The following is a 17,538-nucleotide window of genomic DNA, read 5'->3' as shown; positions in this document are numbered from 1 at the left end:
GTAGGTTTTCCCGGACACCTGTGTAATCATCTTTAAAAGGCAGTACACATCGACTGGTCTTGCTTGCGTGAAACAGAGTCTGAATGAAACCCTAGGAGATTATATATCTAGATTCAAAGACCACACTAGATGCAAATGGTGTGATGAGGCGACGAAATAATGTCTTCATGGGGGATTTGCTGGTGGCGATTTCTACTTCCATCTAACTCAAAATTCCCCAGATACTTTCAAGAATTTGCTTCGTGAGTCAACCAATTACTCCTGAGCTAAGCAACTTAACAAGATAAGGATTAACAAAACAAGGATATAGATAACTACTGCATCAACAAGGATTAATAGGCCGAGCATGTCGGCTAAGGACAAGTATGTTGCCTGAAGCCAATTAGGAAGTTGTGTACGACTGCCCGTCAAAAAAGAAAAAAGTATAAGAATTAGCAACCCAACACAGAGAGTTGCTCCGGGCAACATGATAGTTACAAGTCATATACCCTCATGAATACGTCTTAGAGGGAAATGTCCTTTTTGTGATGCGTTAGCTCTTTACCACTCGAAGGGTGAAAATGATTTTCGTAGGCGGGGAGATGATACCAAAAGTATTGTTGGTATCAGAGAGACCACGGCCACGTTGTCAACAACTGCATGGATCTTAAAGACGACTTATAAGCATTCGCTCGATGGCGACTTACAGAATATGTAGCCAATAGATCCTCGGCCTAGCCCAAACATTTTCTTGGCATCGGGTGCCACTGTAAATTCTGATCTGGTAAGAAGAAAAGTGATCTAGACTTTGTCCAGATGCTCTTCACTAGCAGGGAATTCTAATCGAGATAAGAAGGCTTATGCTTAGGTGTCGTGCTAAGCAACTTCGCATCTTTACTTGAAGAGGTAAGCCAACCCTTAAAGCTTTAAAGATTGTCAAAATAGCTTGTCATGTTTAATGAAGAGGATGGATTCATTTGCAACCCCATGATAACCCCCTGCTCATCTCGACAAAGATAGCTAACTGTGAGGTTACGCGAGTCTTTGTTGACACTGGTAACTCTATAAATATCATCTTCTTCTCAACATTTGATTAGCTAAAGGTCAACAAGGATCTCTTGTGCAAAAACATAGAACCCCTTATATCGTTTGGGGACATTCTAGTACACCTAATCGGAGAAACAAACTTTACGGTGTCAATCAGAGGTCATCTTAGAAAGGCCAGCTTAACGATTAAGTTCACAATTCTAGACTGCCCTTCAACTTACAATGTTAACTTTGGGCGACCATTTCTCATTAAGATAGACGTGACAATTAATTAAAGGATGATAATGATGAAGTTCCCGATTCCTATGGAGGTAGGAGTGATCAGAGGAAATTAGGTGCTAGCAAGAGTGTGCTATGCGTCAATAGTAAAAGTGAAGACCAAGGTAACGACCGAGGGATTCGTACAAATGCTTGGAGGGTTGCTTGCACCAAATCCCAATACTTGTTGAATGGCCTGATTGCTCATTCGAGCGGAAAGGTTGCCCAGATGCATTACCTGGGATGAAAAGAACAAGGAGGAAGGTTAAGGAAGACCTAGTTTGAAGCATTTACTCCGAGCATCAGTTAACACGTTAATTAAACTCTATAGGAAATACTTTCTTAACCTGTCTCTCTATAGGAAAGACTCTTTTAGCCTGTCTAAGGTGGATAACACCAAAGTAAGAAAAATAAAAGGAAGAGTTTCACAACGACCACGACGTGTGGCTAAATGCTCAGAGCTAGAAACAAGCAAGTCGAGAAGATGGAGAATAAATGATAGAATATCGGAAATGACAAATGGTACAAAACTTGACCCACAACTAGTCGTTGATGTAACAACTCGTCACTAATTTTACGATTTTATTAATTTTAAGAGTGAATTGACAATAATGCCCTTAAATGCAAGATTGTTGATTTCGTTGATCGTTATTTTGTGAAGCGTATGAGCTATTATTTTATCATATTCTCTAAGTACTCGATGGTACGAACGCATAGGTGCAAGAGTTACGGTTAAAATTTTACAGAACTACGAATTGGAAATGTGTTTTAGTAATTTCATGTTCCTGGGATGTATTTTCTGTTTTGTCTTTTGTGGCCTTTTTTGGTGAGCCAGTGGAGCTCACACCCAACTTTTCCCTCTCTTTCGTGTCCCTCAATCTCCCAGATCTCTCTCTCTTTCTCTCTTTCTTTCAACTCTCATTTCTTTCACTCTCTCTCTTATTTTAACTCTCATCTCTCTCCCTCATTCCTCGGCAAGCACTGAGATTGTGCAACGTCGAGCGTTACCAGAAAGTCACCACCTCCACGTACCCAACTCAGCACCTCTTTCTCTCGTCTGTTCTCTCATCGTCTGTGCACATTGTGTTATTTTCCTAACAGGTTCTCGTGTTTCGACCAAGGTAAGCCTTGGGTCACCTCTGCCATTCCTCCTTCGTGATTTAGAAGCAATGTTAAGATGCATGATGTCTGATTTGGTGAAGTTTGATACAGAAACACCACTGGAAGGAAAAGTTCCCCAGATTCTGGCAAAATCAATGACTATTCGATCATTTTCAGATGATATTTTCGGCCACGAGTTGGTCCTATGTAGGTATATATTGATTCCTCTCTTTCCCAACGTCACATCCATATACAAGTTAGTACGTTATATTTACGTAAATGGTTTCGTTTTTAGGTGAAACGCATTGCAAGAATCTTCAATGCCAGTGAGGTAGGTTCGACCCGACGACATGATTTGTGAATGGGTCTTTGCTTTAAAATATTATATATTTATTTAGTTTCCATATATACTTAACAACGAACTTTCTACGTTATACCTTAATTAGACCAACGTTTGAAGAATTAGCGTATTGACGAAATTTATGAAATGCTCAAGAATTCTATGGGATGCGATGTATATTTAAACTAACCTAAATAATAGATTAACTTAAACCAAATTAAACTCACAAGCACACGAATCAATTGTAGAAATAAATGCAAATACGAGGTCGCTCCCACAGGGATTGCTTTTAATACCAATTCAACCAGCTGATTACGTAAAACTTAGCTCGACTAGGAAAAAAATGATTGATTAATTAATGATGAAAAATAATTAAAACTTCAATTTAAAATTAAACTGGAATATGAATGATGAAAACACACAACAAATGAAAGTCTAAAAGAAATTAATGTGATGAAAGGCTAAGGTCATGAATCCACTAATAACAATCCTATTCCCTTTTCTTCAAGCCGATTACTCTCCAATTACCATGCTAATATTTGAGGTTGTTCTTTCTAAAATATGAATTAATCCGTGGTCAGACATCAACTCGTGCATCTCTATGTGACAACTATATCCTATTGGTTACACATACAGTTAAACACATAAAAACCCATTAAGCACTTAAGAATTATGTCAACCAAGTAGGACTAGTTTGATATTGGTCATCCTCACTAGTTTGTCTACTCTTCTTAATCTTAGTTCCAATAAACCTAATTGATAGGTTATCCTCTTAGATTTATCTAATTATCTAGAAACAAGTTCACAATGATGGCCAGTCACAAGAACATTCGAAACTAGAATAGATTAAGCACAAAGATTAAGAACTAAACATGGCATGTAATAAGATAATAATCAACAAGATGCTTCGGGAATAATCATGTCATGGCTTCATCATAAACCTTAGAAAAGTAGTTTAGTTACACATAGTCATAATAAAAATTACAAAAGAAGTCAAAGAAGAAGATAAAACCCGAAAAAGAATGGTAAAACACGCTAGGCTTCCTTCCTGCACTTTGGACAAATTATGTGTATTTTTTTCCCCTCTAGATAGCCTAAGGCCCTCTATTTATTCTAGTAAAACCCTCAAAAATCTGATAAAAACTATCCTAAACGAAAACAAACTCCTAAATAATTAATGACATAAACTAGGAAAGAATCCTTCTTGACTTGGGAAATGTCATCTGTTTTTCACACCAGTTTTGGGTATCTTCTGGAAAATTCTTTAAAAATATGGGAAACGTAAACTTATCTCTTATCTTTCCAGATATATATCACATGCCACTAGGAAAAATCGGGAAAGCCTTCAAATCTTCATTCTCCTACAGCTGTGCAGTTTTGACGGGAAAACTACTTCTGCGGGATTAACTTGGAAAACTAGAACGTTTGGCTTCATGGAAAATTATGAAATTTGGATACAATGATATTCTGCCTCTTAGCTTCTTTTTCCAATTGACCTTACATCAAAACTCCTTCGGAAAGTCGAATTATTACCAAAAACGTCCTGCATGCGCAGATTGGCTGAAACAGAGAAAAGGAAAGTAATAAGTCTCTTTTAAGACCAATTCCTTAGCAAAACTTAGGGATAATTAACATGAAAATGTGATAAATAATGCTTCTATCAGGATGCATGTTTATACATATTTTGACGCGATGTACATATATATTTAGGTTACAAATATTATTATTTATTGTTCTGAATTACCAAATTTTCGTAGTATGATCATATTTATATTACTGCTCATATGCATGCTACATTGATGTTTATACTAGTCCAAGCCAGGGCCAGGCTTCACATGTATGCTCACATCACACCGACACGCTCACCTGGGATCCATTGTAGGTGCCAATTCCTAGATTGCTATAGGCAATTAGGACTCGTACTTGATATGCATAGTATCAGTCTTCACGTGATTGTAGTACTATCAAATTACACCCAGTCATATTCATGTCAGAATACCTCTGCATGAACTCGTATGTTAGCATACATCGATGAGCACTTGATAGTATACGTTCGTTTATTTGAGATATTGTGATTAGCAGGTGTTATATGTTTTATATGCGGAAATATTATGAAGTATTGCATTTTCAATGATTGTACTGTTTACGGTAAGTATTGTCATATTATACGTAGTATGTTATATTTGAAAAGTATACTTGTTTTATAACGAGGGGTTATTAGTGGCAGAGCTTCTTTGTCGACGAGGATTCTTGGCAAATCTTGGTATATGAGATTACATTTGATGGTATAATTCTCATTCTACTTTTACTGTACTATGTTTATGCTCTGATATCACGTATGAAATGAGTTCAATCCTATTCACATGCGCACTCTTGCATTTATGCACTTTTAGGTTTAAATTTATTCACATTTTCCACCTCACTACACTTTATGGTTTTGTCACCTTCTGGGTGTCTGCCAGCACAACCCGATTCGAAGTCCAGGTGGACATTCCAGGTTGAGGTGTGTCAGTTGAGGCCGCTCAAAGGAAGGTGAACGCGAACGTTTTTTTGGAAGAACTCGACTTGAAAGAAGTTGGCATTTTGGATCAGAAGCCAGCAAAATGTTGTAAAGGCATTTTGGTCCCTTATTACACTAAAAAGCTTGCAAAAACACATTTGTCTTATCACTAATTACTCAAAAATTTAAACCAATCATCACTGTTATGACTCAGAATATTCCATGCCTTATCAAACACCCAACCATGTTAAAAGATAAAGCAAAATACGCTTCATAAAAATATTTAAAATTAACCCCTGAAAGACCTTGTCCAATAAAAAGAAAAAATTATCACAAACTTAAAATTTTTCGTTTTGTCACAGAACACTTAAAAACTAAAAGCACAAAAATTATGTTGACGGAGGCGGTTTGGTCTCTTGCCAGCTGCGGTTGCTAGATCGACGACCAAAGAGTCTACGGCTGGTTTGGTCATGTCGTCTACTGCTGCGTAGTCGACATCCAAGGAGTCTACGGCTGTTAAGTGTGGAGTTACTGGGTCAGCTTGATCAGCAAGAACACTCGACGGGTCGGCCGGAAGCATAAGAGTTGGCTCGTTTTCCCCTCAACCCGAGCGGTATCTTTAGCCTTACCCAGCTCCAAAGCAACTAGAAGTTTCTTGGTGGCTGCTTCGCTCAACTGCCTTCCTAGGCGCCCATTACTTTGCTTTATGCGAGCATTCTTTAACCATCTCGACAATCCTCATAGCAGCCCTGAGCTCCGTCTTCTTGGTTACCAAGGCATCCTGAAGCCTTTTCAGGTCTCACTCGAGTTTGAACACTCTGCCTGGTTTAGAGAAGAGGTGTCAGATCGCCCGGTACTGAGAAAAGAGAGCCTGCGCAGGAAAATACTATGGAAATCAACAAAGGAAAAGAAGTTCCGTAGCAAAAGAAAGTGAAATGGGAAGAAGAACTTACTCCAGCCTGCAGATCAAAGGCGAGGCTACTTGCTTCTTCAAGGAAAAGGTGTTCCCCTCGGCTCGCGCTATGTCATCCACGACACTCACCTCGTGAAAGATCCTCATGCAAACCTTCAAGAATGAGTCGATCTCTTGGATAGAGGTGTCTTTCGAACGAGCTACTGTCATGGCGGTCATACCCAACCTCTCTATTCTTAGGGAAGCAGAGGCGCTGACCACCGGTCTCTTAGGAAATGGGGCTTTTGGCCCATTAGCAGCCATGCCTTGCCCGAAGATTTGCTCATGCTTAAAAAAGGGTACTATGCACCAACCAAGAGGGAAGGCAGTGATCGCCAGTTGGCTGTTTGCGAGCTCTGCATAGAGCACTATTTTATCCCATAGCTTGGCGGGCATTCCGCTCAACATCCTTGTCCATTTTATTCATCTCTTCTTCTGTAAAGTACGAAGAAGTCAGAAATGAACAAGTAGAAGTGAGTCTATTCAGATAGACAAGTACTGAGAGACTATGCAATTTATCTCTTAGAATACCAATCGCTCGTAAATGAAAGTCATTTAGGATAGTGGCAATGTAAATTTCTCTAGAAGGCAAAAAAGTGACGACTGCCAACTAAAGCTCTTCCTTCTCGAAGCAGGAGATTTGCTGAGAACAGTCAACTACATAGAAAAAGTGGGAAGTTGTATTTAAGTTAGAAAACTCATAACAAACTACGAGACACTAGGATACGAATGAGGCATGGTATGTATTAGAACCTTTATTCCTAAAGCACCTAGCAACCCGAGTGCCTGTCACTTCCACCTTAGCTGAGCTCTCTCAATTGTTGCTCACAAAGAACCAGCTTTTCTTACAGGGTCATTGATTTGATCGGCTGTCCGTAAATAATAAACAAGAGTTGAGCAAGTTAATCCTAAAGCACCTTGCGATTCGAGCGTCTATCATTTCTAACTTAGTCAAGCTCCCCAGTTGCCGCTTATAAGGAACCAGCTCTTCTTGTAGGGTCATTGATTTGATGAATTGTCCGTAAATAGTAGACAAAAGCCGAGCATGTGGTAGAATCTGACCTGGCTATGACTGTTTCGTAGTTTATAGTAGTGTCGGATAAGAGCAAGGCTAGTTTGAAAAACTCCCTCTAAATCACATACACGCTAAGGAAGAAGCGAAAATTATTGTGATTGACTTATGGGAAGCTAAACCAGTGTAGGCCATGATATGATGAAGGAAGGGGTGGAAAGCCACCCAATCATGTGGCAGTCGGCTAAGTTTTTCCCCGTAACCGGTGGTCTGAGGATGACATCAGAAGGGATGCTATATAGATGTGCCAACTTTTCTAACAACGGTTGGGTTATGATGATATGGGTATGATCGACATTATTCACAAGCGTTATAGTGAAACGGGTCAGCAGGACACCGACTCGATAGGCGAAAGAACGTCTTCAAAGCACATACTACCGAGCGCAGGGAACTGTAATGCGTAGCGCTCGGATGCATTGGGAAAGCCTTCGACTCCCATTTCGCTGAGGGCTGCCTGGTCGGCAACATGCTCTAAGTCTTCTTCGCGTAGCTAGAGAAAGACCATTCCCCAGAAACAAACGACGAACCTTCTGATGAGGAACCCTTGACCAAGGAGTTATGATACTTGTTAACGCTGGTCACTTTTAGGCTCACCCCCAAGGAAAAACCTAGGAGCCTAAGGCCCAAAGGGTTCATAGAAAGTTTCCCCGAGCACTATAGTCGGACGAAATAAAAAAAGAGTTGTCCAACTGCATGAACCACGTGGGTAAACTGACATCTTTATGGGACAAGTCTCCAAGGGTAAAACTACTCAAGTGCCATTTGGACTATGTGGCGGTTTGCACTCAACAATAGAAGCCTATGATGGGGCGAATTAACCAAGGTCCAAGTAGGACGATTAACTCGCTTAGACCTAAAAAAACCCATACTACAAAATTGTCACTGACAAGAGCCTGGCCGAATAGGTGGAATGGTGTTAGTGAGTTAGTACAAGTTGTTGGCACATTAAATGACACTTTGAAAGACTCCAAGATTGAGAGGCCTATATATAGAGATGAAGACCTTCAATATGGGGGTCGGATGAATAAGAGAGAAAATAATGATCGTAAGAGCTGAGCGCTATTTTCTTAAAGTCAATAAATTATGAGCTATACAATGGATTTAGCACAGTTTTGAGAGATGAACCACTTATATCTTTGAATCCATTTCATTTCAGTCCATATCATAAACCCATTACAAGGGATTTAATTAAGTTTGCTAACTTTATAATTTTGAGTGTTAACATATGGCTCATCCTAGAAATAATGCTTTGCATAAACCCTAAATTTTTTCCCTTTGCTGAAACGTTAAATATGGATTTACAACTGCCAAATAATTCACAATGTCATCAAACCAAGGTGTACTGCTATGGGCGGCAAAGAGCTATTCATCTAGAAAGCTTTCACTTAATGTGAGTGAATCCCTTCAACCGTTGGAAGAATTAATTGCGATAAATGATCACCCACCATGTTCTCACTACTTTTCTTATCATTAATCTCCAAATCGAATTCTTGAAGTAGAAGAACCAATAAATTAACCTTGGTTTTGCATCCTGTTTAGACAACAAATAATTCAAGGTGACATGAATAGTGTAAACAATTACTTTTGACCCGACCAAGTATGAACAAAACTTTTCCAATGCATATAATTCAACGAATTCTCTGTTGCCCATTGTTGAGATTCCCTGGCCATCTTGTCAAATACTTCAAACGCCACCCTAGCTGACTTAGAAAACAAAGATCCTCTAACTGATGCATTGACATAGCTCTTAGATGTAGGATTAGCCCGGTAAAAAGATGCTCATATGTGGGTCTGTGTCAACGCCAGCATGTGGACATTTCATTTACACCTCAGTGTACCTCTCCCATGCCTCGTGAAACTCCTTGTTTGGCCGCTATGAGAATGACAAAAATCTCTCCTGTAATTCAAGGTCTTGGACGTAGGATGGTATTTGTTCAAAAACTTTGTATGCAACTGCTGCCAAGTAGTGATACCGTTAGCCGGAATGGTGAATAGCAATGTTTTTGCCTTCTCCTTTAGAGTAGATGGAAAAAGATGAAGCTTAATAGTTTCACCCGAAGAGCCCATGATCAAAATATTCTTGCATCCCACCACCAAAAATTTCATAATGTGCATATCTGCATCCTCATTTGGCATCCCATGAAAGGTTACTAAAATTTCAAGCATATGGTGCTTGATCTCGAGAGCATCGTCTTCTTCCTATATACATAATGCAGCTCGGGACATCATTGGCACAGGTTTTCAATGGTTCTCTGCATGGCCGGTCCATGAAAGGTTAGTAATACCAACGCCATTGGTTCCTCTAAAAAATCTGCAAACAAATAATGTAGGAAAGCCCTCTGGAAGGAGGTTCCTACGCCAAATTACTATCCTTGCGTCTCTCCTAAGTGCCCGTTTGTTCAGGTTCTGGATCAAACTGTTCAAGTGATATCCTCTGTGAACAAGTTTTGACCATTCAAATTTTGCTTGCTGCGATGAGAAAAAAAAATGATTTAATAAAAAGCTATTCACAAAAATAATTAACCAATAATATGGTAAAGCACAAATTATTTAAAAACAGTCTCCGTCAACGTCGCCGGCTTCTTGATAGGATTTTTACCACATACGCAAAAGGGGTTAAAATCACACAAAATACTTGCAAATGCTTTCAAGAGTACAAGGTAGTTGTAGGAAGAATGCTTATGCAAGGTCGTTTTCCAAAGTGATTATTTGAAACAATTTATGTTAAAAACCAAATCTTAATTAACTATCCGAAACAAGGTTTAGAAAAGATTGAATTTACAATTTAAAATAAGAAAAACGTTTTGATGAAAACAATTAAGAAGAAATCAGCAATCACATAAAAAATTTGGGAAATGCCTAGAAATAGGACAATTTCTTAATCTTGGGACATAAATAGGATATTTCAAACATGCACACGGCATGCACATGCCATGCACAACAATTGGACATAAATAAGATTTTTCCTAAATTTTCCTTCCATATAAATGAGTTATCTAGAAATTTTAGCTCTCATTTCTCATTTTGTAGAGAGAGAAATAGAGAGGAGAGATAAAATCTCCCTCCCCTAATTGTAGTTCAAAGAACCTTAACCCACCCATCTTCTGCATCCAAGAGCTCTCTCTAACTCACTCATCTTCTTCATCCAAGCTCGCTCTCTCTCTCTCTCTCTCTCTCTACATTTTGAATATGCACAAGAGCTCTCTCTCTAACTCACTCATCTTCTTTGATTTTTACCTTTTCATTCGTAAGTTTTCTGAACTGGGTTTGCTTAATTTTGCTTTTTGATTAATGGATTTTTGGAGTTGAAGTGATTGGTTTGGTGTTTCTTGGAGGAAACCAAAATCCTTCAATTTTGATTTTTGATTTTTTACCATTTCTCTGGTTTATATGTGGGTTTTCATTTCTTCTGTCCTTTCCCTCCCTCTGCTCCCTCTCTCAATCCAAATTTACAAGCACTAAAATAAGGTTTGGCTTTTGCTGCAATTAAATGAAATAACGTATTAAAGGTCCGTTGCCTTTTGGAGAGGAGATAAATTTGAGGGAAAAAGAAGAAATTAGAGTGGAAAGAAGGAAGTGAGAATGATATGGACGAAACTGTTTCGCGTACTTGTTCGATCTCTTCGTATCAAGCTCGCTCATACACTGTATGTACAAAACATGCATAGGACATGGACATGTTATGCTCACATATCTGAGCTCAACCCAAAAACCCATAGCTCATAGTTCTCTCTTTGAAATCAGAAAAAATGACGCAATTAGATAAATGACCCTAAACATTATATGTTGAATTTGGTATCAAATTTGATTGGGTTCAAATATTTCAAGGATTTGAAAAATTACAGTTTGAATGGGCACAAAAGAACCCAAGTGAATAAAAAAAAATTGTTTCACGAACTCGTTCGCTTTTTCCGTATTTGCAACGCCTGCCTCTGAATCAAAGGAAAAAGTAGTAAACTACATTAATGCGAAGAGTATCCAAGATGTAAATATGCACCATCTACACATAATACACTATATGCACACCACATGCACATAATATGCACAATACATACACATGATATGCACAGAACTAGAAAAACTTTAACGGCAACATATTGGTATTGTGCATACAATTAAAACATAATTGTTATGTATATAAGGTTATAGTGACAGTTTGAAAAGTCTTGTTACGTATATCAACCACCGCTTAACCATGCACGTGGAAAACATGATATTTGTTGTCGTTATTTCATAGACACGCATGATCCTTAACATCCTCTAAGTTTTTTCTTAATTTTGTTTTTCGTTGAGGCCAACTAGGTTGTGGTTATACTCGCTAAATTATGAGGCACAACATACGTGCATCATAATTAATTAGTGAACATTTCCGCTTCTTATATTAAGATGTAGCCATGCACACCACATGCACATTATGAAAAAAATTTCGCAAATTTCTGCAATTGGACACTTGAACCAGAAATTGTTCCATCCCAGTCTTATAGCACATCAAAACTTGAAATTTATTCCACAACCCATACGCACCAACATGAAACACAAACCCTAATTTAACTTCTAAGTATTAATTCATGTTACAACAACCCATTTATTCCATAAATCATTGATGAAGGATCTTGGAACTAAACACCCTACCTTACTATGCATGTCGAAGCTTTAGTCACGGAAAAAAAATGGAACTTTATGGCCAAAACAGAAAATATAGTACAAAACCCAACTCACTATTCTCACATCGCTCTCGCTTGCCTATGCTCAAAGATCTAAGGAAGGGAGAGAGAGAGAGAGTAGATAGAGAGTAGAGAGAGAAAGTGAGAGAAGAGAGAGAGGAGGGGAGAGAGCGTAGAGAGAGAAAGTGAGAGAAGAGAGAGGAAGGGAGAGAGAGTAGAGAAAGAGAGAAATCAAAAAATGGAGGAGAGAAAGTGAGGAATAACCCATTTATATGTGGGTATTTTAGTAATTTTGGTTGTGTGCATGGTGTGCATAGCTTGTGCATGGCTGATTTGTCCTATTTCTGTCCCAAGATTAAGAAATTGTCCCATTTTGGGGTCTTTTCCAAAAAATTTTGGAAAACAAATTGTAACAACACACTAGTTTGATAAAATAAGAGTAAAGAGACACTTAGGTTCAGCCGTCACCTTAACAATCTTATGTAGTTTTACCAATTACTTATGAATTGCGCATGCAACTTGAATGTTAGTTTTCCTAATGCATATTCTACTTGCGGCAAATACAACGTATATCAAATATGCAATCCTTTTGTAGCATTTTTATCAAATGTAAACATGCAAGACTCATTACGCTTTGTGAAAACCCTTGAAAACCATCAACCCTTAAGACGTGGTACTCGCCTTAAGTGAAATTACAATTATTAACCACAAAAAGCATTCGTCAATTTCAAAGTGACCTTTCTAACAGAAATTGCATCTGATTACTTATCTAAACATTCTAATGGTAACTAGTTATTAAGACATAAAGACAGTTTAAACACAATGATTAATAATTCAAAGTATGCATGCATTATATCATAAACAATTAAATAAAGTCCGTATATTCATGTTAAGCCTTGTGGTTTCGCCCTAGAAAAATGAATTAGTTATGCATATTCATAATCAAAATCAAGAAAAATATTATTAAGAAGGGAAAAAAAATTGAAAACACCTTGGATTACAAAATCTACAAATCTCCAACAGCTCTAGCCGAATTCTCTCTCAAAATCGCATAGAGAGAACCCTAATGGTCGACTAGATCTATTTATTCAGCAATGAAATATTTCCTAGAAAATATCTTCTAAAAACTAGGACACAAATATGCTAGAGTTGCCTAGTCACAAATATGCCATGTTCAGGGCCCAAAACACCTCCAAAATGGGGAGAAGAGATTTGTTTAAAACTTGAGAGGTTCTAAACAACTTTGTAGAAACGTACGAATCGAGAAAACATCGTCTGGTGCACCAAAAAGTCCAATTAAGCACAAAATGTCAATCTGCCAGCTTCATGCGCTGATCCTTTATTAATTCGTCATAAATTAATTAGCTGGCACAAAAATCTAAAACTTTGATACGAACAAGTTGAAAGACTTGCGAACGTCTTCCAATCAGAATTACTTCAAAATTCGTTTGTTTGATCACTTTTTCTCAAGAGGAAATCACAAGTCTTACATTGGAATAATAAATCAAAGTATAAAAATTTCATCAAAATATACAAAAACAGGGTAAAATACATAATATAAAATCGACTCATCATACATAAAAAAAAAAAAAAAATGCGCCCAATAGGGCATAAGCCTAAAAGATAAGGAAAGAATATTACGAGACCACGACCTCATTTATATATGCAACTAGTAAGCAAAGACAAGAAGGTTGACCTTGCTAAAAAAAACCTGGACCCAAACAAGCCAAATTATAAGCAACAAAATTCCCTTCACAATAGTTATGACGAATTTCAGAAGATCAACTTTGGTGCATTAGAGCACGACAATTCATTATTAAACTTCTCAAAATGTGATTATCTATTTTTGCACTTTTGATGTATGATATAAAAAATTCAGTGTTAAGAGGGCATGTTCATTCTAAAAGGGCCCAACATTTCCAATTCTTCCAATTTTCTTCCCCAATTGCATTATTTTTTGCTTGTTCTTCATTTCCAATCATTAAAAATCTCATTTTCCTTTAAAAATATTTAAGAATCAATCAATCTTCTTATAAAGAAAAACACTTAATGATTTCACTGGCTTCACGAATTTTTTGAAAGACGTTAGACATTGTTTCTTAAGAGAAATTTAAAAATGTTGTACTGATGATTTAGGGACTGCTTTTAAAATGGCTAAAAGCACTTTTATGAAAATAATTTTGAAACCAATTTTTAATGAAAATGCAAGTAAATCGTGAAAAAGCAGTTGGAGTGTTTTTGGAACCTATGAACATTTTGTTTCTTTCAAAAAACGCTTTTAATTATTTAAAAGCTCTTCTAAATAAGTCTTTAAAATAATGAAGTGCAAGTTGATAAGTTAAAATAGCAATTCCCGTAATAATTCTCATTTTTTATTATCAGATTGTACATAAATAGTATGACAGTAAACTCAATCTTTTTTTTATGGCCAAGTACGATAAACTCATTATTCAATAGTGGAAAACTCGAGGTTGAGTCAATTTCCTTCGAACTAACAAATTTTACATGTAATTTAAATGGCTTCTTACGATCCTTTGGTTCTTTTCAAAGAGAGAAATTCTCGAAGCAAGCAGTTGTCCAACCTATTTGTCCAATATATCAGAGCACATTATATACGTTGTTAGCTAAACAATTTACGTGTGTATTAAGTTCAAGATACGTCACTCATAAGCACGTGTGTTAAGAGCAATCCCAACTTCTTTCTTGATCCTCATGCATAAGAATTATACATTACACCAAAAGAACACCGATACAAGCTTTGCTACAACAAATTTATGTACGTAATATGATCACACATTGTACTTTTGGGAGGTGTTGTGTTCTAATTGGCTGTTTGTTTGAGTATTTTACTTGAGCAGTAATTGCAGTCAGCAAATGAAGGTTTGTATTTCGTTGATTCTGTTACTTGTGTAATGATTTTGAATGGACACAGATATCATCTTAAAAGTATAACATCAAAGTTGCTCTATCACTTGATAGATTAAATTAATAACACATATCATACATCACTAGGTGATAGACGAATGAATGGTTACCTGAACGGGACTCAGCAGTGGAACAACACCCTCCAATGCAGCATTCAAGGGAAAGAAGCCCCGAAACTTGTCTAACTGCTAAGATGCAAATCAGTTTCATTGCGGACTTTCTATAAATGCCAACAAAGTAGGATCTACTTCATCTTTAGACAATAAATTAACGATCAACTCCGTGGTTGATGCATCTGCAGAAAAACCCCTCTCCACCATTTCTTGAATAAGCCTCACCGCCCTTGATATGTTGTTGTTATTGAAAAACCCTCGGATAATTGTGTTGTACGTGCAACCATTTGGAGAACGACCTCTCTCTTCCATTTCCCTTAGCAAGTTTTCTGCCTTACATGTTAGCCCCCCATTACAAAATCCACTAATCATTATATTATATGACCTGACATCAGGTTGAACTCCTTTCGATGACAAACTCCGAAAGAGATCCCATGCATATTCAACTTTTTCAGCTCTGCACAAACCTTGAATAAGAATATTGTAAGTTACAATATTAAAATCCAACTTCTTTTCCTCCATCTCGTCCAACAATTCAACTGCCTCGGGAAATTGTTGGTTTTTACAAAGGCCATCCAGTAAAATATTATACGTTTGAACATTTGGAAGTTGACCTAAAGTATGCATTTGAGAGAACAAGTTATGTGCATCTTGTAGTTTTCCCATCTTGCAAAACCCATCTATAAGAGTGTTATAAATAACCATATTTGGAACAATTCCCCTTTGAGACATTTCCAGAAAAAGCATCCGGGCATCATCTATCCTTTTAAGTTTACAATAGCCATTTATCAATATGTTATAACTATGAGCATCAACCATGCACCCTTTGCTAAACATTACGTCAAAAACCTTTTTTGCCTCATCCATTTCTCCTCGCAAACAATACCCATCCATAAACGAAGTGTAAGTAATCATATCAGGTTCGATACCTCTTTGAATCATCATTTCAATCACGCTCCTTGCTTCTTGGACCATTCCCTCTTTACAAAATGTATCAACCAAGACACTAAAGGTGTACACATTTGGAAAGATATGTTTACTCACCATTTCATTCAACAATCTTGTAGCTTCTTTCCAATCCTGTAATTTGCAAACTCCATGAATCACAGAGGTATAGGTCAGGACATTTGGGGCAATACCCTTACTCGTCATTTCTGAGAAGAGGTTCAGTGCGTCGGCAACTAGAGTATCTTTGCAAAGACTGTCGATAATCGTGTTATAAATAACTATGTTAGGCTTGCAAGCCCCTTCTCCCATCTTCTTAAGCAATTGGATTGCTGCAGTGTTGTTACCTATCGCGCAAAGGCCCTTGACTAGGGTACCGAAAGTAACCACATCCGGCTTGCAAGTACCACTGTCCAACATTTTGTTGAAAAGTGCTGCTGCCTCGGCCTCTCTATTCTGGAGAAGAAAACCGTTGATTAGAGTGTTGCAGGTCGTGACATTTGGTTCAAAACCCAATTTGAAGAAGTTTCCCAAGACTGACAAACCAAACCCCATCCGGTGCAAATGGCAAAAGCAGTTAATGATAATACTCAGAGTATAAATATCAGGACGAATTCCCGACACACCCATTTTATTATTCAAGGAGATGACTGCCGAATAATGTTTCAACTTGGCAAGTTGAGTCAAGATTTGGTTGAAAGGGACAACGGAAGGCAGAGGACGCCTTTGAAGCATTTCGTCGAACACATTGAGAGCATCCTCAACATTAGTGATTTTCACACGCTGGTGTTGTTGGGTATTTCTAGATTCGGTCGATATAGAAGCTGGAGAATGAAATAAAGCCAAGTAATTGTTGAAGAAAACAACAACAACAGAAGAAGAATGAAGAAGACAAGGCAGCATACCTCTGAGTCTGAGTCTGGTGGTGCTGCTTCTGCTGCCATAACCAACCTTCAAATAAGAAGAAGCAGCAGCAATCGCTGCCCGCATCATCAACAGCATCTTAAGTCAGCGATTCAGTGCGTTAATCCTCCACAATAGAGTCTACTCGGGAATAAACCACCCTTGTTGAGTGTGATGGAAAATGCTCTCCCTCGAAATAATGAAATCAAAACCCCATGTTGCTTCAGATAGAGTCTACTCTTGCGAAATCTAAAACCCAAACAATTGTAATCTCTCTACCACCACCACCTTGTAAAACACATATACGAAGACTCGATCCTGCATAAATATTGGTTATAATGCCACAAATGATGCACAGAAGCAACGTCAATCTGGTAAATTTAATAAATGATGGGGCATGTTCACATCATTTACAACATCATTTAGCATATACTTCTTGAAGGCTTATAAAGAAGAAAATATTATTTCTTCAATTCAATTATTATCATTCATTTTTCATACTATTAAATAATGCAGATTATTAAAGAAAATTTAGAGAAAAAGTAAAGAAATATTATTTTTAAGTTAGAATATTGTAGTACTAGCATTATTTTAATATTAAAAAAAAGAAGAAGATAATATGCAAGCAAGCCTTAGTGAGAATTTGAAGTAAGCACGAGAGTATATGGGTGTGTTTGGAAGTGTACTTTAAATAATTAAAAGAAAAAACGTTTTTGATTTAAGTGCTTTTGGAATCAAT

The 17,538-nt window shown here is 37.4% G+C and overlaps 1 protein-coding gene across 1 annotated transcript; it reads right to left on the bottom strand.

Moving 5' to 3' along the window:
* Positions 1–15,044: 15,044 nt before the first annotated feature.
* LOC137743068 (putative pentatricopeptide repeat-containing protein At1g12700, mitochondrial) lies at positions 15,045–17,302 on the bottom strand. The gene has a single exon (XM_068482987.1). The coding sequence runs from the start codon at positions 16,896–16,898 to the stop codon at positions 15,045–15,047; it is 1,854 nt and encodes a 617-aa protein (XP_068339088.1). The 5' UTR covers positions 16,899–17,302.
* Positions 17,303–17,538: the final 236 nt, after the last annotated feature.

The sequence above is a fragment of the Pyrus communis genome, chromosome 8 (genome assembly GCF_963583255.1).
Source record: "Pyrus communis chromosome 8, drPyrComm1.1, whole genome shotgun sequence".
Classification (NCBI taxonomy): Eukaryota; Viridiplantae; Streptophyta; class Magnoliopsida; order Rosales; family Rosaceae; genus Pyrus; species Pyrus communis.
This window is presented reverse-complemented; position numbering and strand designations above follow the sequence as displayed.